This window comes from Caenorhabditis remanei, chromosome IV (assembly GCF_010183535.1).
Source record: "Caenorhabditis remanei strain PX506 chromosome IV, whole genome shotgun sequence".
Lineage (NCBI taxonomy): Eukaryota > Metazoa > Nematoda > Chromadorea > Rhabditida > Rhabditidae > Caenorhabditis > Caenorhabditis remanei.
This window is the reverse complement of record NC_071331.1, coordinates 23,158,119-23,184,093: the sequence shown is the minus strand read 5'-3', so window position 1 is coordinate 23,184,093 and position 25,975 is coordinate 23,158,119. Positions and strand designations below refer to the sequence as shown.

Below are 25,975 nucleotides of genomic sequence, written 5' to 3'. Positions count from 1 at the left end.
CTCTTTCTGCCGATAGATCAACAACATTTGCTATGGATTCTGGACAATCTCAAGCCCGGATAGCAGTGCCCGACGTTTTCTTTTCGTCGTTTTTCTTCACCGACTCCTGTGTTATAAGTTGAATGTCCTGTACCCCATCTTCCTCCGAGCTTCAATCTCCCATCTGATTCTGAGCCATGGAGCCCGCCTTCACCGGAAACAGGAGAAACCGCACCATAATCATCCACTAACTTGTCGGCAGGAACAGTAGTTGTTAGAGACAGTGACGCCATGAAGGAAATAGGAAAATGATAGTTATCAGCAGTTCAAAGAATGGGATTTACGTGGCCCCATGTCTGGACGTCACGCAACTTCCGCTTTTCGATGTATTTTACGCGAAAAAGTAGACGGAGATATTTTTCCAGAAGCAACAGAAGTGACTAATTGACTTCTTGTTGATGGTCAAGTACCTGCTTGTCCTCCACCTTCAGGTGATGCTCCTGACTGTTTTGAAGTTGATGCTCCAGATGTTGATGCTCCGGGAGCCGGTGTCTTCTGCGTCTGACGGAATTTCTTCCATTGTTTCTGATATTATTGGTATCGACGCCACGCTTCTTCACTGTACGCTTTACGTTTCTGAGAAGCTATTTCAGCTGCGGTCAAGGGGCGAGCTGAAAAATGTCGTCTTTCGGCGAAGTCATTGATTCGGAACTACGAAGCAAAAAATAACAAAGAACTGAAACTGGAAATAACAAACGTTTCGGAGGAGGCGGTGGTGGAGGTGTTGGTTCCCGATACGGTTCTGTTTCAGGAGTTGGTTCACGTGGTGTCGGCTCTCTTGGAGGTGGAGAAGGTGTCGGTTCACGTATTAAAACCGTGGTAAGAAGGAGAAGGTAAATTCTAGCCAGATTGGCTATTAATAATTTTAAAAACGTGGACTCATATCCTCAATGGATCCATCCCCTATTAGCTGTCTCCAGAAAACTGCCCGTATTTATATGATTTTGATCTATCTGGAAAAAAACGGTTTGGAATCATCTACTTTTCTGAATCCTATGATACCAAAACATCTTTCACGTCTTTGCTTTTTAGAACGCGGACCGTATCTTTCCTTATTGGAAACAGACGACACGTTCGGAAATCTCTTTTTTCCGAATTTATCAACAAAAAAAAGTAAAAATCTTTCTTCGCCCGCGGGATCGAACTAAAAACTAACTGTAGTCAACGACGCATAACCTGCCAGATCGGACGCGGCGACACGTCAACCTTAACCACGCGGCCACGGAAATGCAAGCCGAAGAAAGGAAAGAAATGACGACGCTTAGGCCGACAGTTTCACGCCACTTTTTCCGTTTTTCATTCCCCTATGCTTTATCACTGTTTTTGGCTCAGAAGGCGTCATTTTGAGAATTTAAAAAAAAAAAAGACGGGCATCATGCGGGGGGAATTTCTGATCTTTTGGTCCAACTTTGAAGAAAATCGGTCCAGTAGGAAAGGCTGTGGGTTCGGCGACACACACACAAACATACAGAATCTGGTGTTTGTTAATAGTAAAGATATCGTTTCCATCAGAAAACGATATCGTTTCCATCAGAACAACAATTTGTCGCTGTTTCAATATTCAATTGAAAATATCTTTCAACAATTCAATAACTACTTGGTAATTAATCAGAAATCGAATTTTCTAATCTTATTTCTTATTGTTTCAGAGTTCTATAATGAGTAACTCCATTTCATTGCAATACGGGGAATCTATAAATCACTGTTTCAAAATTAAAATTAAAACATTTTATTTTTGTTCTAAACAATCATAGTGGATATCTGTGTTTTATATTTCCAACAGAATTTAACATTTTATCACTGTTTCAAAATTCGATCGAATTTACCAGAATTCTGCAAGCTATATTGTATTTGTCTCATTGCAAAATTTCATTTTCCCAAAATATTTTCACAATACCACCGTTTCGCATTTCTATAATTACAAAAACTCATTTTTGTAGATTTGAATTGAGAAACAACGATGAAAATCAAAATAAAAATTCTAATAAAAAAATTTTACTGTTTCAACATTTGCCCAAGTTTTTTTTCAAAAGTATAGAATCGCTTAATTGGGTGTTTTTTCTTTGGAAAAATTGATACGAGTCCTTTAAAGTAAGAAAATTGTGAAAATTGATATGTAGAATTTTTAGACTTCATTTTTCTAAATTTTACTGTTTCAAAATCCAAAAATTTAAAGATAAATGGAAAACTGATTAGTTTGAAAAAAACACTTTATTATCTCAAAATCTCAACTTTTTTGTAAAAATGATTTTAAAAAAATAAATAATCAAATATTTAAAAACCATCAATTATTTCTCCCATTATGATTGCAGTTCCAAATTTTTGAAGAATTTCGGATTTCGGTGAAACTGAAAAAATTTTAAAATCAAAAAAATCAAGCTTCCACTGTGAGCATTTATGGTTTCTGACAATAACCAAAAACGCGTCAAAGGCGCGCCAGATACGCTAAACTCTGTCTGTCTGTGTGCCGGTAAGTCCAGATGTCCAGAAATATTTTTACAGACTTTCTAGTGTGTCCGTATGCTTTTTTTGCAGTTTTTTTCATTTTCCTGACTAAATTTCAGTCAAAAATTGGGTTTTTTGGTCGAAAAATGCATTTTCTGGAAGATTTCTGGAGAGAAAACGTGATTTTACTGGGTTTTTCCTTTTTTCTGACCAATTTTCTATTTCTAATTCTATTTTCGGATGCCCGGATGCCTGCAGGTCAGTCTGTCTGTCTGTCGCTTTGTCCGGATGTCGGTCTGTCTGTCCGGATGTCCGGATGTCCCAAGTCTCCCCGTTCACCTTCAACCAGAACCACTTCTAGATGGAAAAACACTTTATTAATCTCAAAATCTCAATTTTTGTAAAAATGAATCAAAAAAATAAGTAATCAAATATTTAAAAACCATCATCATTATCATCAAAATAATTATTGCTCCCACAACGCAAGCCTCTCTGTCAACTCCAAATTCTCCAAAATCAATTTCTTAATAAATACCACATTCGTCTCCTCAACAACATCACGATCGTAATACGTCATTTTCAGTCGTGTAATCTCGTGGAGCTCCTGGTTCTCTGGCTCCGCCCCTTTCTGCTTCTCAAGCTCCGCCTTCTGTCGGAATACGGTATTTTGCATCCATTTATTCTGAATCTTCATCAAATCCGCCTCTTGTCTCTCCTCATATCTCATCAGATTCACCTTTTTCAGCGTCTTGTTATACTCCTTAAGCTCCGCCTCCAAAAAATGAATTCTCGGGATCAGTGTCCTATCGATATATCTTTGTTGGGTGATCAGTTTCTCCTCCGCTTTAGAACCCAATGGAATTTTCAGAGCTTCCACCTTCCCTTGCTCAATTTTCAGATTGTATTCCAACTTTTTAATCTCATATTTCGCACCGCTCAACGCCACACGGAGCCCGTCAAGCTCCGCCTTCTCTGGCACCGCCTCTTTTTCCTCTTCCACTTTTCCTTGAAGCCGCAAAATCTCCGCTTCCAACCGGATCCTTTGTCCCTCCAACATCTGTTTGTGCTCCGTGAGCTCTTTTTGAAGACGTGTCAACTGATGATTCTTCACTCGTCGCTTCTCACTGAGCTCCTCCACCTGTGCCTCCAACTCCATCATTCTTTCAGATGCCTCATAGCCATTTGCGCCGTTCAGACACCTCTTGAGCTGTCCGTTTTCATAATTGAGGTCTTCAATTAACTCGTTCATATTCTTACATCTGCTCCGGAGCTCTTTGATTTTCAGCGTCTTCTCCTCAAGCTCCGCCTCCTTTCTGTCGTGAATTTGACGGTAGCATTCGAGCTCCCGACGCGCTTCTCGGAGCTCTCGACGCGTGTCACGGAGCTCACGGGCGGTCTCAGGGTCCTGAGGACTTTCCAATGTCGGAAGACTATTTCCGTTGGCGTCGGCACGTACCGCTCTGAAATTTTTTTTTTCAAATTTTCAGATTTCCAGTCAAAAACTCACTTCCTCTGCAACTCCTCCTTCAGCGACTCCTGTCCGGCGGCTTCTCGTTGCACACCTTCTTCGTATCGACGTCCTTTGAACCATCTCGTTGTCTGGAAATACTCATTTCTTGGAAATTTTTGAAAAAATCGCCATAAATCGGTTCGAGAACCCAAAAATTTGAATTTTTTTATGAAAAAACTAAGTAATTTTGAAAATTGGAATCTTGCAAAGCGCCAGAATTCAAAATTTTCCAAGCCGGGACGTGTTCAAAACTTTTTTTTAGCAAATTTTCAGCCTAAATTCGTGATTTTTTACCGATTTTTAGTTGAAAAATTCAATTTTTCGCGTTTTTTCCAACTTTTCTAATCAATTTTCATGATTTTTGAACAAAAAATGACCCAAAAACATGAATTTCGGTTGGAAAATGACATTTTTATCTTGGAAACGCCTTATCCTTTTTATGTTACAGTATCCCTTAAAATTTGAAGAGAGACGCAGACAATGAGACACTCTGACCTCACTGCGTCTCTCCTCAACTTCAAACCGTTATATCTCAAAAAGGGGCGGAGCTAGGAAAAAGTGGTCAACTACAAAAATGTGTAGAATTATATGCTGATCATTTTTCTAGTTGATCACTTTTTTCTAGATCCCACATTCTGGGTGCATAAATTGGGAAAGTTTTTCTACCACCCATCAATTTTGTTATTTTTTGTGTTGGAGGACTAGTTTTGGGTTTCTAGGCCATCAGGTAGGAAAGTTAGGCCACTTCGTTTTTCATCGTTTTCCATAGTTTTTGACCGCTAAAAAGTTGGTTTTTGTCGTTTTTCGGCGATTTTTTCACATTTTTTATTTCTCGGCCACGAAGGGAAAATCTAAGAGCGGAAAAGCTGAAAAATTACCCAAAAATCGCATTTTTCAAGCAAAAAGTCTGTCAACTAAAAATGGCTCAAAACCTTTTTTTCCACCCTAAAATCACTAAAACACCACGTGTTTCAGCAAAAATCAATCAAAAAAGCTAAAAAATTGTGTAACAATTGGAATTTTCATCCGGAAATCATTCAAAAATCTGAAAATTTTGTGTGAAAATCGTTTTTTCTCATTGGAAATCACACAAAAAACACGAATTTTGGACTGAAAATCAAAAGTTGCCTAAAAATCGAGAAAAATAAAGCTCTACTACAGACCTAACGAAATGCTATCTACTTTGAGTTACAGTAGTCCTTTTTCACGCTGCCTACAGTAAGATACAGTATCTTTCCTAAGACTTCAAATCGATCTTAGCCTTTAGTACACTTTTTGAGGCTATTGTTAATAAAGTTAGGCCACGTCATTTTTCAACGTTTTCCATGGTTTTTGACCGCTAAAAAGTTGGTTTTCGTCGTTTTTTAGACGCAGACAACAAGACACTCTAGCTTCTCTGCGTCTCTCATCTAAAAATCCGTGTCCAAGCTCCGCCCCTTTCTCCCTACCAACCTTCTCAAGACTCATGCCAACCATCTGTGCAATCTCCTTCCGTTCCTCTCTCGTCGGATACGGTTCCATACAAAATCTCTTCTCCAACTGCTCAAACTGCTCCACAGACATCTCACTGAACTCCATCGTCTCCATTCGCACGTCTTCATCATCCGCCTCTCGAGACTCCGCCCTCTCTCTTTTGACTAGATTCTTGAGTACTTTCATATCACTCTCTGGCAACGTCTCCCACATGAATTTGACTATCGGATACTCGGAATACTCGCCTCCTTTATCGATTGATTCCTTCAGAAGTGAGATTAAACCAATGTCTTTTGTCGTCGTTGAGTGTCGATCGATTCCTGAATTTTCATTGTACCAGTAGTCGACCACTTTTTGAAGATTTTCGGAGAGCACTTCCGACACTGACTGGTTCAGAGTGTCCATTGTGTCTGGGGCTGAAAATTTTGTGAAAATTGTGGGAAAAAGGAAAAAAAATCAACAAAAAAAGTAGAAATATCATGGGGTGACGGATACTGTGAAAATTTGAAATGATTTTAGGGTGAAAATTGTGGGAAAAAGGAAAAAAAAGCCGACGGATATTGGGAATACGGTAGTCTGTCAGATCTGGCTGAAAGAAAACAGTGAGAAAATGCATTTTTCAACTGAAAAAAACCCGAATTTTGGCTGAAAATCGGTAGGAAAAGTATGAAATCCGCATTTTTCCATCAAAAAGTCACGAATTTCGGTTGAAAATTGATCAGAAAAATGTGAAAAATCGCAAATAAATGCATTTTTCAACTAAAAAAGACTCTAAAATCATGAATTTTAGGCATTTTTCGACCGGAGAAACACAAATTTTGGCTCAAAAACCAGCAAAAATTATGACTTTTGGCTGAAAATTGGTCAGAGAAGTGACGAAATGACTCAAAATTTCAATTTTGCACCCTGAAATCACTCAAAAATTATGAATTTCGTCTTAAAATTAGTGAAAAAAGCAGAAAAACTGTCTAAAAACCGATTTTCTCTTCAAAAATCAGCCGCGACTTAAAAATTTTGGCTCAAAATCTTCCAAAATACGCGAATTTCTATTGAAAATTGGTCAGAAAAGTGAGAAAAAAAAAACAAAAAATCACTCAAAAATCATGAATTTCGTCTTAAAATTAGTCAAAAAAGCTGAAAAATCAAACAAAAATCTTTTTTTTGTCCAAAAATAGAGAAAGAATGACAAATAAAAATTCTGGCGTCTTCTAGAAGGGTAGATCAAAAATTTCAGCAACAAAAATTGTAGATCAAAATTTTTGAATTTTTTATTTTGCAGGCCTAAAAACTTTTTGTCTGTCGTCTGTGTGTCCGGATGTCCAATAAATATTTATTTATTTATCAAAAAATCCATCAAAAATCATCTCCACTGCTCAAATCGTCCTTTGTATCGTCGGCGTGTGTTACAGTAATCTGCAAAAAATTGATCTACCGTACCCCATGGGTTACTGTATCACTCACCCCCACCATATAGTCGTTATCCACGCCCTCATCGTCATCTTCCATCTCTTTTTTAATATTATTCACTTCTTCCATTCGGATTATATCGTCGTCACCGTCGTCTTCAGACTCCGATGAGTCTGCACCGCCCATCATGTTACCGTACACCTTGCGGACGGCTGGAATTTAAAATAAGTTAAAAATTTGAATTCAGCGGGTTGAGAGCTTCAAAATGAGCCCCCATATCGACTAGGTTTGGCCAAAATAGATTTTTCAGGTGATGCGTCGCGGTCATGCGTCGCGTGTCGAGGTCACAATCTACAGTCGAGGCAATATGGATTTCAAATTGACGCTTGTGAGCTCAAGAGCTTCAAAATGAGCCCCATATCGACTAGGTTTGGTCGAAATAGATTTTTTAGGTGATGCGTCGCGGTCATGCGTCGCGTGTCGAGGTCATAATCTACAGTTGAGGCAATATGGATCTCAAATTGACGCTTGAGAGCTCAAGAGCTTCAAAATGAGCCCCATATCGACTAGTTTCGGCCATAATTGATTTTTGGGGTAGTGCGTCGCGGTCGCGCGTCGCGTGTCGAGGTCACAATCTACAGTCGAGGCAATATGGATTTCAAATTGACGCTTGTGAGCTCAAGAGCTTCAAAATGAGCCCCATATCGACTAGGTTTGGTCGAAATAGATTTTTTAGGTGATGCGTCGCGGTCATGCGTCGCGTGTCGAGGTCATAATCTACAGTTGAGGCAATATGGATCTCAAATTGACGCTTGAGAGCTCAAGAGCTTCAAAATGAGCCCCATATCGACTAGTTTCGGCCATAATTGATTTTTGGGGTAGTGCGTCGCGGTCGCGCGTCGCGTGTCCAGGTCAAAATTCAAAATTGGGGCAAATGGGGTTCAATATGACGTTTTTGAGCCCAGAAGCTTCAAAATGAGCCCCATAACGACCGAAATCCGTCCATATTGAATTTTAAGCCTCGCACGCGACGCACGACCGCGACGCGTGCGCCGACATTGGTGAAAAATCAAATTCAACCAAAACTAGTCGATATGGGGCTCATTTTAAAGCTCTCAACGCGCTGAATTCAAATTTTTAGTTTCAATTCGTCTTACACTGCCGCCTATCCACTAGCGGCGCATCCGTATCATCCTCGGTGAGCCCAATCGCATCCTTCTTCTCCTGCTCCAACCGCATCTTCTCGACCGCCAATCTCATCGCCTTTTCGAGTTCTTCTTGTCGCTGACGCTCGGATTTTGCCAAATCATCATGAACTTTTCGGAGATACGACAGGTTGCGGAAGTTTAGGACGTAGACCTGCAAAAAAAAATTTGCAAAAAAAAAAATTTTTTTTTTTTGGACATTTGGAGTTCAGACACACAGACAAACCTCATAAAGTTTCTGAAGTCGTTCTTCATATCTCTCGTATTCATCCATGTATTGAGGACGGAAGGACTGAAAAAAATGAAAAAAGTTTTTTTTTGAGTAGCGCGTCGCGGTCGTGCGTCGCGTGCCGAGGTCAAAATTCAAATTGAGGCGATATAAAGTCTAAATTGACGTTCGTGAGCTCAGAAGCTTCAAAATGAGCCCCATATTGACTAGTTTTGGTCAAATTCGAATTTTGAGTGGAAACACGCGACGCACGACCGCGACGCGTGGTCGAAAAATCGAAAATGAGCAAACATAAGCAATATGGGGCTCATTTTGAAGCTCTCAGTCTGGAGAGTTCAAAAATTATTGTCAAATTAATTTTTGAGTAGTGCGTCGCGGTCGCGCGTCGCGTGTTTCAAAAAACCCCACCTGCAATTTAGCAAATCTCTTCTGCAATTGCTCGTATTCCCTCTTTTTTCGCTCGATTTTCTCGTCAAGCTCCGCCTCATCACTTGCCACGTTGTTAAGCTTGTTCTGGAATAGGATGGGTTACTGTAGCACAGGGAGTACTGTAGGGGTACTGTAGGTAAGAATTTGATCCAGGATCACTGGTCTATAAGTGATTTGTGATGTCTGAGGGGATGTAGATCACAGGTGGTCTGTCAAAAATAGGCCGGGCTTGTACTAATGGCATCAACATCGCTTTCATTATTGAACTTTTTTTTGACTGTTTCAAAAAATAATTTTGTGAAACAGTAAAAAATTTTTATCGTATTATCAATTTTTTTGTGAATTAAATTTTTTTCCCGGTGGCCTAGAAACCCAAAACTAGTCCCCAGACTTAAAAAACGGCGAAAACCACCTTTTTAAACGCTAAAAACTATGAAAAACGTTGAAAAATTGTCGTGGCCTAACTTTTCACCCTGATGGCCTAGAAACCCAAAACTAGTCCCCGAACTCAAAAATGCTTAAAATCTACGATTTTTGGCTTAAAAACTACGGGAAACTACGGAAAACATCGAAAAACCACAAAAAACCATTGTGGCCTAACTTTTCCACTTCATGGCCTAGAAATCCAGAATTAGTCCCCGACTCGAAAAACTCAATTTTTCACAGATTTTTGGCAGTTTCACGCTCAAAATAAATTAAAATGACAAAAAATCTATCCTGAACTAGTAAAATCCACTGAAATGAATGATGGCCTAACTTTTTCACTTGGTGGCCTAGAAACCCAAAACTAGTCCCCCGACAAAAAACAGCCGAAAACTACTTTTTTTAAGTTAAAAACTATAAAAACCTATTAAAAACGTGCTAAAAACCCCCAAAAATGGTGGTGGCCTAACTTTTTGACTTGGTGGCCTAGAATCCCAAAATTAGTCCCCCAACTAAAAAACGACGAAAAACACAAATTTCAACCCAAAATCTACTGAAAACTTCGAAAAAACCACAAAAAACCATTGTGGCCTAACTTTTCCACTTGATGGCCTAGAAATCCAGAATTAGTCCCACGACCTTAAAATGCTGAAAATTTACGATTTTTGGCTTAAAAACTACGGGAAACTACGGAAAACGTCGAAAAACCACAAAAACCATCATGGCCTAATTTTCCCACTTGGTGGCCTAGGAACCCAAAACTAGTCCCCCGACCTAAAAATGCTAAAAACCGCGTTCTGGTGGCCTAGAAACCCCCTCACCGACAACTGTTCGGCCTCCGCTCCAATTCCTTGAACTGTAGTTTGTAGTGTCCGCTCTGCGTCTCCAAGAGGAATCGCCCTCGACGCGGCTCTCTCGTGTTGATTCGAAATAAACTCGGGTTTCGAGATGAGCTCACTGAGCAGAGCACCAGTTTCAGGTAGTTGCGAGGAGAGTTGACGGGTTATGCGTACTTCTTGCATCTGGAAAAATAAATCTGAAATTAAAAAAAAAAAAAATTTCTGATATTTTTTTTTACTGTTTCAACAATTTTTTGAAAACATAATGAAAAACTTTTGAGCAGTGCTAGGTACTCATCTGTTCCATTTGTCAATCTGTCCATCCGGATGTCCAATTTTAACAAATTTCAGAAAATTTCAGATAAATTTGAAAAAAAAACTGGAAAAAAAATGTTGGAAATTTTTTTGAAATTGTTTTACTGTTTCAAATTTTTTTCGAATTTTATTCTAAATATTTCTGAAACAGTAACGAAAAATGTCGATCTGCCAATCTGTCAATCCGGATGTCCAATTTTAACAAATTTCAGAAAATTTCAGATTTTTTTGAAACAAACATTTTGGATTTTTTTTTTTGAAATTTTTTTGAAACAGTAACAAAAATGTCCCCCCCATTACCTTGGTCGACAATTTCTGTTTGACTTGTGTCCATTTCGGACCACTATCCATATTTGGGTCCTCCGATTTTGCCATGTACAGTATTTTGAGTGCTGGAAGGAGCTCTTGGACAGCGTGACCGTCGGCCTGCAATAATTTTTTTGGGTTTCTAGGCCATCAAGTGAAAAGTTAGGCCACCACTCATTTCCGTGGTTTTTCTACGTTTTCCGTAGTTTCTCGTAGTTTTTGAGCCAAAAATCGTTGATTTTAAGCATTTTTGAGGTCGGGGGACTAGTTTTGGGTATCTAGGCCACCAAGTGAAAAACTCGGCCACGATGATTATTTTCCGTTTTTTACTATTTCAGGGTACGATTTTCAGTAAAAACATCTTAAAACCCGTTTTTACGCATTTTGAGGTCGGGGGACTAGTTTTGGTTTTCTAGGCCACCAAATGAAAAAGTTAGGCCACGATGGTTTTTTCTGGTTTTTTGAACTTTTTCGTAGATTTTGGCTCAAAAATTGTGTTTTCTGCGGTTTTTTGTGCCGGGGGACTAGTTTTGGATTTCTAGGTCACCAAGTGAAAAGTTAGGCCACCACTCATTTCCGTGGTATTTACTGTTCCGAGGGTACGATTTTCAGTAAAAACAGCTGAAAAACCCGTTTTTTCGTTATTTAACGTTGGGGGACTAGTTTTGGATTTCTAGGCCACCATGTGAAAAAGTTAGGCCACCAAGTGAAAAAATTAGGCCACCTCTCATTTCCGCGGTTTTTACTATTTCAGGGTACGATTTTTAGTAAAAACATCGTAAAAACCCGTTTTTACGCATTTTAATGTCGGGGGACTAGTTTTGGATTTCTAGGCCATCAAGTGAAAAAGTTAGGCCACCAAGTGAAAAAATTAGGCCACCTCTCATTTCCGCGGTTTTTACTATTTCAGGGTACGATTTTTAGTAAAAACATCGTAAAAACCCGTTTTTACGCATTTTAATGTCGGGGGACTAGTTTTGGATTTCTAGGCCATCAAGTGAAAAAGTTAGGCCACGATGGTTTTTTTGTGGTTTTTACTGTTTCAGGGGGACGATTTTCAGTAAAAACATCGTAAAAAGCCGTTTTTACGCATTTTTGAAATCGGGGGACTAGTTTTGGGTTTCTAGGCCACCAGGTGAAAAACTCGGCCACGTCATTTTTCAGCGTTATTCAACGTTTTTAATAGTTTTTGGCCTCTAAAAAGTAGTTTTTCGCCAATTTTTTTTCACATTTCAGATTTCTAGGCCACCAGATGAGGAAAACCTAGTCCCTCTCACCTGATACAATTTCTTGGGATTCATCTTGATTCTCGAATTCTGAAGCATCAAAAGAACCGCATTTTTGATAAAATTGACGCGATCCGCCTCGGTTTGAATCATTTGAGCGTCAAGACTTGCGTCGGGCTCGAATCTGAAAAACTACAGTAACCCTACAGTACCCCCTACAGTACCCACTTCTTGACGATCCACTCCAAAAGTTCGGCCACCAGTTGGAAATTCGGATTTCGAAAATTTTCGATTGACATTAGGCGCGGATAACGCAGTGTTCGAGTCATTTCGCAGAAATCTGAAAAAAAATTTGAAGGCGGGGACTAGTTTTTGCAAATTTGGGTTTCTAGGCCACCAGGTGGAAAGTTAGGCCACCACTTATAAATTGGTTTTTTGATAGTTTTTGAGCTTAAAATCGATAATTTTAGACATTTTTGAGGCCGGGGACTAGTTTTGGATTTCTAGGTCACCAAGTGAAAAGTTAGGCCACGGCGGTTTTTTGTCATTTTTCTTTGTTTTTGGATGTTTTTGATGACTTTTTGAAGGTTTTTACTTGAAATTTCGCGAAATTTTCGTTTTTAGCTCAGAAAATCAAAAAAAAAAAAAGTGAAAAATTGTAGTTTTTTGTTTTTTTGTTTCCGTTTTTGGCTATTTTTAAGTAATTTTAATGAAGTTTTCACTTATATTCACCATGAAAATAACTTTAAATTTGTATACTTTGATTTTCTAGGCCACCAAATCAGAAACTTCGGCCACCAGTCAATTTTTCGCGTTTTCTCGAGAAAAATCGATTTTTTTTTGTTTACCAGAGTAAGGACAACAAAAAATCATCACTTTTATGATGAAAACTCTTGAAAAATACGTTGAAAATGATCAAAAACATTAATAATTCACTTTTTTGCAAAAAATCCGCTAAAAACTCACTTCTCAGCTCGCGAAACGACATTTTTCACAATTTTTCCTCGGCGAAATAAAATTTTCTGCCCGTTTTCCCATTTTCCTGCTTCATTCCCCTTCTCCGTTGCCATAGAAACGCCGGCTCAACACGCCGTGTTTGTGCTCCGCGCACTACGATCGACAAGCCCCGCCCCTTTTCCGAATGACGCATTGGACGCAAACACCGTCACGTCAGAATGCACCGTTTTTCGAGTGCGAATTTTCGCAGCGCCCGCGACATTTCTTATTTGTTTTTGGCGGTTTTTGATTGATTTTTCATCGAAAATCACTAATTCCGCCCCAAAAATCACGAAAAATCACATTTTAAACCTTCAAAACCCCATTTTTCATGCTAAAAACCCCCTTTTCAGGTAATCCCGTGTCGAAATGGCTCTGAGAAAGTGCGGAAACCTGTTTGTCGCCCGTCTGGCTGGAAATTCCTCCAGAGCGGCTTCCAGTGAGTGAATCGGTCTGAAAATGTGTTGAAAATTGATGGCAAATCGAGATTTTCGGCGAAAAAATCCCAAAAAAATGCAAAAAAAATGTTTCCCGAGTAAATAAATAATTTTTATTAATTTTCAGGTGTTTTGGATCGTTTTGAGTGAATTTAAACGATGGAAAGCGAGAAAATCAGCGAAAAATAGCTGAAAATGTGGAAAAATCGAGATTTTTCCGATTTTTTCACTGTTTTCCAAAAAATTCCCGGAAATTCAATTTTTGGGCATTTTTGATGTTTTTCAATAATTTTAAGTCGATTTTTACAACAAAAACCTTGAAAATCGCCTATATTCACCCATAAACCTGAAAGAAACTCAAAAAATCGATGTTTTTTCCAAGAATTTCTGGAAAATTACCGCGACATCCGTTGTTTGGTAGTTTTTGAAAATTTTTGGTGGTTTTTAGTTGTTTCAGACGACAAATTCGTGAAAATCAGCAATTTTGAATGGGAAAATCCAAGAAAATCGATATTTTTCAAGATTTTCTGAAAAAATTGCCTAGACCTCGGATTTTCGGTCATATTTCGCAATTTTTGGTGGTTTTTAGCTTTTCAAGACTTCAAAATACGTAAAAATCAACTAAATTCACCCCCGAAACCTAAAAAACTGAAAAAATCGAGATTTTTTTATTATTTTTCAAAAATTGCACAGAAATTCGATTTTTGGTCATTTTTTCGACTATTTTTGGTATTTTTAAGGCGATTTTCACAACAAAAAAAACGTGAAAATCAGCCAAATTCACCCATAAACCTGAAAGAAACTCAAAAAATCGATGTTTTTTCCAAGAATTTCTTGAAAATTACCGCGACATCCGTTGTTTGGTAGTTTTTGAAAATTTGGTGGTTTTTAGTTGTGTCAGACCTCAAAAAACGTTAAAAACAGCAAAAATCATTTGAAATTTGTGAAAATTCGGTGAAAACTCGCATTTCCTTGTTCTGGAGCACAAAATGCTCGATTTTGGCATATTTTTGTCGATTTAAAGCAAAAAAGGGCTTTTCAGAGCAAAAACGTCGAAAAACCCAATGTTTAAGTCAAAAAACCCTATTTTTGAGTGAAATACCTCGATTTTCAAGCCGAAATCCTCAATTTTCAACACAAAATTCTCAATTTTAAGCCAAAAACCTCGATTTTTCTACCAAAACCATCGATTTTCAAGCAAAAAACTCATTTTTTTTCCCATTTTTTTGCAGCAATGACAGTGCGTGACGCATTGAATCAGGCGATGGACGAGGAAATCAAACGGGACGATCGAGTATTCTTGTTGGGAGAAGAAGTCGCTCAATACGACGGAGCATACAAGATTTCGAAGGGATTATGGAAGAAACACGGAGATAAACGAATCATTGACACTCCAATCACTGAAATGGGATTCGCTGGTACGAAATGGAGCAAAATTCTGGATTTTTGACTGAAAATTTGAGATTTTTCATGATTTTCAATATAAAAATAGTGAAAATTTGATAATAATAGCGATTTTTAGCCACTTTTAGTGGAAAAGTGCCGAAAAATCGGCCCTAGATTGAAAAAATGACACATTTCAATGATATTCTGAAATGGCAAACGAAAATAGAAGAAATGAAGCGTTTTTGACTGAAAATTTGAGATTTTTTGCCATTTTCAGCGGATAATTTCGAAAATCCAAGAAAATTCGCTGGTTTTGAGCGATTTTAGTTAGAAAAATAGCTAAATTGTGATTAATAGTTGAACAGAACCGTTGAGATCGAAAATTCTGCAAAAATAGCGGAATTTTTAATGTTTTTATTCATTTTTAGTGGGAAACGCTGAAAAATCGGCTCTAAACTGTTCCAATTTCCATTTTTTAAGTGATATGTAAGATTGAGAGTTTGAAATGACTGAAACACAGTATTTTAAGTGAATTTTCAACATTTTTGATGATTTTCGACGAGATTTGAGCCATTTTCTGGCGATTTCAGTCAATTAATCACTCATTTAATTTTTCAGCTCAAAAAGTAATTTTTGAACTGTAATTTGCATGTTTCAGGAGAAAATGGAGTCTTTTAGTCATTATATCTCAAAAATTGCGGAGTTTGACTAATTTTTGTCTCATTGAGTCGATTTTTCGAGCTATTACGCTATTGTCACCGATTTCAAGCTGTTTATCTTGGATTTTATCGATTTTTTCCAAGTTTTTCCTAATTTTCCCGACAAAATTCGTGAAATTTGATCTCCTGAATCTCATGAGTATCAAAAACTCGAAAAAAATCGCCATTTTGAGGCAAAAACCATAAAAATCACGATTTTGACCTATTTACAGTGAATTTGAGCACAATATTTATGAATTTGGGCTCGGAGTTTGTTTTTCCCTAATTTTCGAGTAATTTTTATTCATTTTGACCATCAAAATCTTATTAAACACTTCTAGACGCTCTTGAGCCGGATTTAATCGATTTTTCGTCGAAAATTTAATGGAAATTTGCTGAAAATAGTTACTTTAAGTCAAAAATCATGAAAATCGGTATCGAATACCAAAATTTCCTCACTTTTAGCCTAATGTTTTCATTAAAGCCTCGTTTTCGCCTCATTTCGGCCATCGGAGGGTACTGAACCCCGATTTTCATTCGATTTCCAGTCAAAAACCCCCTAAAATTAACTTAAAATCGACATTTTCAGTCGAAAATCATGAAATTTTGCTCAGAATCTGACGAAGAATCCAAATTTTCTCACTTTCACCCGATTTTTTCCAGGAATTGCCGTCGGCGCGGCGTTCGCTGGTCTCCGTCCGATTTGCGAGTTCATGACGTTCAACTTCTCAATGCAAGCCATCGATCAAATCATCAATTCAGCCGCCAAGACATACTATATGTCTGCCGGAAGAGTAAGTTTAGGAAATTGGGGAAATTGTCATTTTTGAGATAAAAACTCGATTTTTAACTCGAAAACTATGATTCAAAGCTAGAAAATTGGAGAAAATTTGAGATTTTCGTCGTCATTTCAGCTGAAAATCTCAATTTCAGATTATTGAGACATCTGGAATCACTGAAAATCTCAGTTTACGCGATTAAAGGACATCGGACACACAGACAGACATTTTGACAAAGTTTCAGCATTTTTGAGCTGAAAATACATCAAAAATCAATGATTTTAAGTCTAAAAATTGGATTTTTCACTCTAATTCCATAATTTTCAGCCATTTTTTCCGATCTGTGCCTCTGGAACTCTCATTTCTGGCATAAAATTCCGATTTTCAACCATTTTCATCTGAAAATCCCCTATTTTTAGTCATTCTTTTCCCCAAAAACCGGGTTTTGAACAATTTTCAGCCAAAAATCCCGTATTTTCACTAATTTTTCGTCCAAAAAACCGATTTTTCCAACATTTTGGACCCCAAATCAGACGATTCACGTGTTTTTCACGGTGTCACGCCATTTGATTTGATAAGAAAACGACACGAAACTTCTCGGAACACTATGTGATCAGTGATTCTTATCAGTTGATGATCACGATTTTGCGATTTGGAAGAAAATTATTATTTTTTGGTCGTTGAAAATGTGTGGAAATTAGGGATCAATTAGAAGAAAAAATAGAGAAAGTTTGAGAGAACGGTGAAAAATGGCTGAAAAATCGTGATTTTCAGTCAAAAAATGGCAAAAAATGAGAGTTTCGTCGTCTGAAAATCTCAATTTCCAGCTATAGAGACATCTAGACTTACAGACAAACAGATAGACCCACGGAATGACTGAAAATCCAGTTTTTCAACCGAAAAATGGCCAAAATCGGCGCAAAAGTGGCATTTTACAGTAGAAAAAACGGGAAAAAATGACTGAAAACAAGCTGAAATCCGAGATTTTGACATATTTTCACACTTTTTGAACCAAAAATCGTAGATTTTGAGCATTTTTGAGATCGGGGACTAGTTTTGGATTTCTAGGCCACCAAGTGAAAAGTTAGGCCACGATGGTTTTTTGTCATTTTCAACGTTTTTCGGCTGTTTTTAGTATTTTTGGGCTCATTTAGGTATAAAATCGATGAAAATTGCCGATTTCAGTAGGAATTTTTGGCTTAAAATCATTTTCACCGTTTTCAGGTCCCCGTGCCAATCGTGTTCCGTGGACCAAACGGAGCCGCAGCCGGAGTCGCCGCCCAACATTCTCAAGACTACTCGGCGTGGTATGCTCACTGTCCTGGACTGAAGGTCGTCACACCGTACAGTGCTGAAGATGCAAAGGGATTGTTGAAGGCGTCGATTCGTGATGATAATCCGGGTAAGAAATTGGAATTTTCAGGGTTTCCAGGTGGATTTTGACTTGAAATTGATAATTTTGAGCCAAAAATCGATAATTTTGACTCCGAGGACCCCAATGTTCTATTCTGGAGCCATTTCCAGACATTTTGAGTCTGAAATTGGTAGAATTCGGCTAGATCTGTTCAAAACCGTTCTGAGCCGATTTTGACTTGTTTTCAGTGGTTTTGAGCGCAAAATTAATGAAAATCGGCTCAGAATCTAATTTTTTAAAACCAATTTCCAGTCTAAAATGCCCGAAAATTAGCAGAAAATCGATATTTTGACGCCAAAATCCATGGAATTCGGCTCAGAATCGGTTTCTGAACGATTTTTAACCATTTCCAGTCGATTTTCAGTCGAAAACCCTCGAAAATCATCTAATTTTCTTATAATCCGCCTCAAAATGCTCCAATTTTTTCAGTTGACCAAGTTCCAGTCAAAAACCCTAAAAATTCGCTGAAAATTGACATTTTTAGCCCCAAAAACATCTATTTTTCTTATTTTCCCTAAAAAAAGCGTTCTGAACTATTTCTGGCCACCTTTTGACCCATTTTTGATATGTTTTGGGTACTTTCTGCTAAAATAGCGATTATTTTCAGCTAGAACTCTTTTTTATTTAACTTAAATCATATAAGCCTTAAAATCGGCATTTTTCATCGATTTCCAGTCATTTCCAGTCAAAAAGCCCCCCCCCCCCCCCAAAATTCACTGAAAATCGGTCTTTTCAGCCCCAACCTCCCATTTTCCCATTTTTTTGAGTTGTATTCCTGGAGAACGAGATCCTATACGGTGATCGGGAGCTCCTTGAACTTTCTAGACGTTTCTGAATGATTTCTAACCGATTTTCAGTCGATTTCCAACAAAAATCGCCCCAAAAGTGGCTCAAAATCATTTTGAACACGAAACCACGAAAAATCATGATTTTGCCCTGTTTTCAGTGGTTTTGAGCACAAAATTCATGAAGTTCGGCATTTTTCATCAATTTTTAGTTGATTTCCAGTTAAAAACCCTTCAAAATTAGCTGAAAATTAGCTTGAAATCGCCATTTTGAGCTGAAAATCATTAAAATCACGATTTTATTCGTTTTCCCCCAAAAATTAGCTGAAAATCGGCATTTTCAGCCCTAAAATCATCTCATTCCCTTATAATTCATCCCAAAATGCTCCCATTTTTTTTCAGTTGTATTCCTGGAGAACGAGATTCTCTACGGTCAATCATTCGCAGTCAGCGATGAAGTGCTCTCCGACGATTTCGTCGTTCCAATCGGAAAAGCGAAAATCGAACGTTCGGGAGATCACGTGACGATTGTCTCGTATTCTCGTGGAGTCGAATTTTCGCTGGAAGCTGCGAAACAACTCGAATCGATCGGTGTCTCCGCAGAAGTCATCAATCTCCGTTCGCTCCGCCCATTCGATTTCGAATCGATCCGTCAATCGGTCCATAAGACGCATCATTTGGTCTCTGTTGAAACTGGATGGCCATTCGCTGGAATTGGAGCTGAAATTGCGGCTCAAGTCATGGAAAGCGATGTGTTCGATCAACTTGATTCGCCACTTTTGAGGTGCTGAAAATAGGATGAAAAATAGGGAGATTTTCAGACAAAAATGGCTTAAAATCGGCGAAAAAATGAGATTTTCGTTGGTATCTGGACTTACAGACAGATAGATAGACGGAATGGCAAAAAATCGGGATTTCCAGCCAAAAAACGGCAAAAAAATGAGATTTTCGACGTCATTTTAGCCTAACATCTCATAATCTAGCTATGGAGACATCTGAACTTACAGACAGACAGGCAGACATATGGAATGACCGAAAATGGCCAAAATCCGCGAAAATCGCCATTTTTCCTCTGGTTTTGTTCGGAAAAACTTTAAATTTTCGAATTTTTGGCTGAAAATGGTCATATTCTATAACTTTCAGCCGAAAATCTCGATTTCTAGGTATAGAGACATCTGGAATTACAGACAGACAGACAGCCATGCGAAATTTCTGAAAGTGGCTGAAAAACTTGATTTGCCACTTTTGAGGTGCTGAAAATTGATCAAAAATAGGGATTTTTAATCAAAATGGCTGAAAATTCAAACTATAGGGATATCAGGACTTTCAGACAGACAGACAGACGAATTTTCAGCATTTTTGAGCTGAAAATCGCAATTTCCAGCTATGGAGACATCTAGACTTACAGACAGACAGATAGATATGTGGAATTAGGGAAAGTGGCTGAAAATCGTGATTTTCAGTCAAAAAATGGCTGAAATCGGCTGAAAAAATCGTCATTTCTCATGAGATTTTGTCTGAAAAAACTGAACATTTTCGAATTTTTGGCTGAAACTGGTCATTTTCAGACATTTTCAGCAGAAACTTTTTATATTTATGAAATTTCGCTCTGATAAAAACCTCTTTTTCATCATTTTCAGACGTTTTCAGTCAAAAATTGCCATTTTTCATAGGATTTTGTTTCTAAAAAACCGAAATAATCGCGATTTTCAGCCAATTTCTGCACGAAATGCTCATTATTCTCGTGATTTTGTCTGAAAAACTGATACATTTTGAATTTGTGACTGGAAATGGTTATTTTCTATAATTTTTTGCCGATTTTAGTCAAAATTGCTATTTTCACGATGTTCCGTCTCAAAAAACTGAAAAATTTGCAATTTTCAGACAATTTCAGCCCGGAAACTCCATGAAATTCTCATTATTTTAAACTTTTTGATAAAAAATTGTCATTTCTCGCGAGATTTTCTTTCAAAAAATTGTGATTTTCAGCTACAATTTCAGCCCCTAATTATCTCTAAATTGCAGAGTAACCGGAGTGGACGTTCCAATGCCATACGCACACACTTTGGAGCAAGCAGCTCTTCCAACCACTGAGCACGTGGTGAAAGCCGTCAAGAAGAGTTTGAATATTCAATAATTTTGTCTCGTTTTCCTTCTCAAGTTGATCATAATTGTCTCTTAATTACCCCCAATTTTCTCATGACCCGATGCCTTTTTTCTCCCAATTTTAGAGTAATTTTATTGATTTTTTCCCCATTTTTAGAGCTTAGATTGTTCATTTTTAGGCGCGGTTTTCCCCTCCCATGGTTTTTTTGAGTTTTAGTGTGGCAGAACGAGTAATAAAAAGAGCCCGACAAGAGATTTTTATTGCTCACTTGGAACGCGCGGTGTGCTCTTTTTGGTGCTCGGCGGAGCACCAAAAATAGAGAAATTTTGGTCGCGCCAGTTATTTTTCATGCAAATTTGACGTATTTTTCCGTTGTTTTTTAGTTTTCACCTTTTTCTTGTTTTCTTTACTATTTTTTGGGTTTTTTTGGTTTTTGAGCCATATTTTTGGGTTTTTGAGCATTTTTTATGTTAGGAACCGGTTTTTTGGGATTTTCGATCAATTTAGAGCTGTTTGGACTCATTTTTAGAGATTTTAGACCAATTTTTCTTGATTTTGACCCATTTTATTGGTTTTTTCTCAGTTTTGAGTCATTTTTTTGAGATTTTGAGCATTTTTTATGTTAGGAATCGGTTTTTTTTCAGGATTTTAAGTCTAAATTGATATTTTCAGGCCAATTTCTGACATTTTCAGACGATTTTTGAGAGTTTAAGGTTTTTTAAACTGAAAAAAGGGACCACCACCACTTCACTCACTATTTTTGACCCCTTTTTTTGAAAAAAAATTATTTTCCTTTTCAATAATTTTTTTTCCCAAACAAAGTACGTTTAGAAAAATTTGAAACAGTAGAAAAAAAGTACTGTTTCAAAATTAAAAAAATAAATATGCATCTATTTTTGAAACTCACTTTTGAAGAGTCGGGCATTCGGAAACACAGACAGACATTATTACGGAATTATGGGCGGAGCTTAGAAAAAAAAGTAATTAAATCTAGTTTTTTTGAAAAAAATTGAATAATGGAAAATCCGTGCTTTCAAAACAAGTCAATCGATTTTTCAAAATTCCGAAACAATTTTTAAAAATGTTGAAACAGTAAAAGAAAATGTTAAAGATTGTTTAAAGTGATTATTATTATTTATTTTTTTGAAAAATGTTTGAAACAGGACATTTTTTCCCAATTCTAATGTCTTTCTGTGTTTCCGGGCTGTCCGAGAATAAATTATTTGCATTTTGGGAGAATTATTATGTATTCGTTTTGAAACAGTAATTTTTGATTACCTGTCTGTCTGTGTGTCTCCACGTTCTGAACAGTGAGCACTTATTGGAAAACATTTGAAACGCTTGAAACGGTAATTTTTTGAAAAAAAACCTTTTTTTAATTTTGATTCTCTCTTCTCATATTCCATTTTCCGTCGATTCATAATTTTTCTTGTCTACATATTACTAGAAAAGCTTGTACAAAAAATTTTACTGTTTCATCAACCTAATTTTTGATTGTTACAGTAACTTTCTACAATAAATTCGCCGTAATTGTACTAGGACTTTCAATAACATCTCGATTATGCTATGATCGCTATTTGTACTATTTTTTTCTGTTATTTTGAAAAATGTCTTCTATTCTTTTTATAAGTTGAAGAAATTCACTGTTTAGTAATTGTTAACCTCTCAGGTCTGGGACGTGATGAAATCATAAAAATTATTAGCTCAGTACAGTTCTTACAACTGCGCTCCACCGAAATGTCCTCTCTTTTTCTCTGAGTCACTCAATTTCGCACGAAATTTTCTAAAGTTTCGATAGAGCGTGGTTGTTAGACGCATGTCCTCCATAGTTATACGGAATGACAATTTTCGATTTCCGGAACCCGGAATCCGGAACCGGAATGACGAAAAAACCCGGAATTCCGGAATTTCGGAATACGGATTCCTGACAACTATGCAGACAGATAGACAGACGAACTAGATAAGGATAATTTAATAGGAATGTAACATCGTCACAGATTTTTATGATCCCAGTGAAACAGTATCTTTTTGAAATTAAAAATAATAAGAATTCATAAAAATTACGCATTTTTTCAAGGGCTACATATGTTGTGGTTCTAAACTAGTTTTTTTTAGTTCCTTTTTTCAGCGAAACAGTAATTTGTGTTTTTACAAAAAAAAACATTGTGTACTTCAATTATTTTGAAAAATTCACAATAAAATATAGTTTTCCAGCGAAACAGTAAAAAATTGCGGAAAATTGTGAACAAAACTTTAAAGAAAACTACTGTTTTTTAGCTCTATTTATAGTTTTTAACGAGCCGTTATGTTCCAAAATAAAAAGAAAATCAGGACATCAGGACACACCTACAGACAGCACTAGCATTGATCATTGAAATTTGAAAATTTAAAAAAAAGTTCTTGAAACAGTAACATTCTAGAAAAACATTCACTGAAAATTTTAGAAAATGTTACATCAATTTTTGTTAGCGTTGTTCCTTGACAATTATATCAACTTTTTCCAAAAATGTTACCGTTTCAGAAATATTTCTGAAACTTTTGAAATCATATACATTTTTACTACACCTTTGAAACGCAAGAGTTGGCGGAAGAAATGCTTAAATTGGCGGAGTTTCGGACGGTAGCAAAAAGTGTTCAATAGAAGAAATTGGCTGGAAAAAAAGATTGGAAAAAACAGGACACTAAAATATTAAAAACTAAACGAGTTACAGTCAGTTTAATCCTGTATTCTGCCTTAATGACTGTAACTCGTTTAGTTTTTAATAATTTAGTGTCCTTTTTTCTTCCAATCGAGTCCAAAATTTCGCTAATTTTCATTGAAATTTTTCTTGTGTAGATTAACGAGACATTGGGCAGGTTTACAAGAATAGCATAACTTGAATTACTGTTTTACAGTGATCAGAAATATGAAAAAAGGATTTTCACAATGTTCCACACATCGGTTTAATATGATGGAATTTACTGTTTCAACATTTTTATTTAGTTTTTTATTGATCATTCAAAGACAGTCGGTTGGGTATAATCGTTCCCATTTCCTTACCTATTCCTAGACAGAGAACAAAAAAATGACTGTTTCACACGGAAGTCTTACTCACATTCTAAAACTGATTGATATTAACAAGATCGATATCATAGGGGTCCTCTAAATGTTATCATTTTATGAAAGTCTTCAAATCTTATGGTTGAGGTTCCTTCGTTTTTATAATATTTAAAAACGAAGCAAAATAAATTACAAAAAAAGATGTTGTACCACATCTAAGGCTTGAGAGAATATAGCTGCTACATACTGTTATTTCTTATTCTATTTTACCTTTTTTTGAAAATTACTGTTCCATTTTCATTGTTTAGCTAAACGTCGATAATCTGGTACATATCAATTTAAAAAAAGCAAAAAATTAATAACCCAATTTTTGAGATTTTCATTCGTATTTCAAATAAGTTTTGATGAAACTGTTTTTTATTATGGAAATGGACTCACAACTGATATCGGTGAAAAACGAACAGTAGATTTTATAATTTCATTTTGAAACAGTAAATCATTGCTAATTCGTTTCAAATATGTTGTAAACTAGGAGTCAGAGCTGAGCGAAAGAGTTGCTCGTTTAGTTTTTAATATTTTCCTGTTTTTTCCAATCGATTGACAAGTTTCTGCTTCACCTATTGGGCACTTTTTGCTACCGTCCCAAAGAAAAGCTACTCCGACAATTTAAGCATTTCTTCCGCCTACTCTTCCGCTCATCTCTGACTCCTAGTGTACAACAAATTTACTGTTTCAAAATGAAATCACAAAATTTACGGTTTGGATTGTTACCGATAGCGTATTCCATAAAAAACAGTTTCATCATAATTTCATTAAAATAACTATGAACACTTTAAAAAGTTGGTTACAACAATGTGCTCAGATTTGAATGTCTTATTTTCTGTAATTGATGCTTACCCGATTATCAACTTTCTACGAACTTTAGAAAAAAAATTGGAAAAAATGTACGGTTTCAAAATTTAACGAAAAGTTTTCATACTTTTCCTACCTGGTTTCTTTTGCAACTTTATAATTTTGGATGTTCAAGTAATTTTTTTTGATTTTTTCTTTTTGAGTTCTGTCCCATCAATTTAAAAAATCAATTTCCAATCTCATAAATTTCTTGAAACAGTAAAGTTTTACTAAAAGATAGGAAATTTCAAATTGTAACTGTATCAGAGTTTAGTTTCAGTTTACTAGAAAGCAGGAATTTTAATTTTTTAAAGGGGGACACCGGTATTCCAAAAATTGAGATGTTTTGATATGAATCGACTTAGAATTTTGTAGAAAAGAGAAAAGTCTCTTGGAGCCAGATCCGAAAATTAGTCTGTTACGAGTTATGAAGCCTCAAAGTGTTAAAAAAGGGTCTCTCGCATGGAATTTTTCATTATATTTCAACGTAAAATTCTCTCGCCGTGCACGTGAAAAAATATTGAAATATAATGAAAAATTCCATGCGAGAGACCCTTTTTTGACACTTTGAGGTCTCATAACTCGCTTAAGACTAATTTTCGGACCTGGCTCCAAGAGACTTTTCTCTTTTCTACAAAATTCTGAGTCGATCCATATAAAAAAATCACAACTTTTGGAATACCGCAGTCCCCCTTTAAGCAAAATATTACAGTACTACAAACATGTTTGTCTCTAATAGTAAGAAATAGGGATTGCAAAACAGTAATTATTTCAAAAATGTCTCTTCCATGCACTATTGAAAAATTCTGCTTTTTCACAACTCTACAGTCTATTCTGAAACAGTAAATTTATGAAATGAAAACAGTCGTTTTTCAAAAAAAGTTAAATGTATCAGGAAACAAAAAATGAACTATCAACAGAATAATCAAGAAATTTGAAAGTTTTAGTTTGAAACAGTAAAAAATATGTAGCTTGAAAATTATGAATCCTCCAAAACATTTTAAACTCAATTTTTTACATTCCAAACGCTTGCTATTTTCAACTTGAAAGCCTTTTTATGACTACCAAACCGTTTTTCATAAAATTTCCCTAGAAAAAAAACTCATTTCTATCTATTATCAGCACGTTTTATATAATACAAGAGGAAGAAATGAAACAGTCATTTTTTGAAAACGCTTTCACTTTTATACCATTTTTTCTCCCCATTCGGGTCGAGAGAATTAGTTTTCTTTGGTCCTAGGCTAAAAAGAAGATAGTTGATTATTAACAATATTCGATATTACAGAATTTATTGGGTTTCGTGTTTCGGAAATCCCGCCTAACGGTCTGGTCAGATACAACTCCCGTTAACACTTAGAATGAGGAAAAAATGACCGGCTCGCGCATAGCGTGGGCGGCTGTCGCGACGGGACTTTTTTCGCATAAACGTCTATGCGCCTTTAAACCGTTGCTCGTCTACTTCTACTCATACTAGATTACCCTTCCCAAGAAAACAAATAATTATTAACAGAAGGGGCAACCTTGTTAATTAATCCAATGGATCTAATTGCTGTCCGTCACCAGCTCAATCATAAGATTTGAAGATTTGCATAAAAC

General features: G+C 36.6%; 3 protein-coding genes across 3 annotated transcripts; 1 reads left to right on the top strand and 2 right to left on the bottom strand.

Moving 5' to 3' along the window:
- Nucleotides 1–2,950: 2,950 nt before the first annotated feature.
- Nucleotides 2,951–5,872, bottom strand: GCK72_015930 (uncharacterized protein; the record flags this gene model as incomplete). The annotated part of the gene is made up of 3 exons (XM_003093019.2): nucleotides 2,951–3,944; nucleotides 3,992–4,083; nucleotides 5,447–5,872. 3 exons carry the CDS (start codon nucleotides 5,870–5,872, stop codon nucleotides 2,951–2,953), a joined length of 1,512 nt encoding a protein of 503 aa, XP_003093067.2.
- A 948-nt stretch (nucleotides 5,873–6,820) lies between these two features.
- GCK72_015929 (uncharacterized protein) lies at nucleotides 6,821–12,175 on the bottom strand (the record flags this gene model as incomplete). The annotated part of the gene is made up of 9 exons (XM_003093021.2): nucleotides 6,821–6,880; nucleotides 6,929–7,086; nucleotides 8,032–8,233; nucleotides 8,306–8,371; nucleotides 8,717–8,821; nucleotides 9,982–10,182; nucleotides 10,615–10,740; nucleotides 11,898–12,030; nucleotides 12,075–12,175. The coding sequence occupies 9 exons, from the start codon at nucleotides 12,173–12,175 to the stop codon at nucleotides 6,821–6,823; spliced, it is 1,152 nt and encodes a 383-aa protein (XP_003093069.2).
- Nucleotides 12,176–14,513: 2,338 nt separating this feature from the next.
- GCK72_015928 (uncharacterized protein) lies at nucleotides 14,514–20,478 on the top strand (the record flags this gene model as incomplete). Its single annotated transcript, XM_003093017.2, has 5 exons — nucleotides 14,514–14,697; nucleotides 16,027–16,157; nucleotides 17,367–17,544; nucleotides 18,744–19,125; nucleotides 20,367–20,478. The coding sequence occupies 5 exons, from the start codon at nucleotides 14,514–14,516 to the stop codon at nucleotides 20,476–20,478; spliced, it is 987 nt and encodes a 328-aa protein (XP_003093065.2).
- Nucleotides 20,479–25,975: the final 5,497 nt, after the last annotated feature.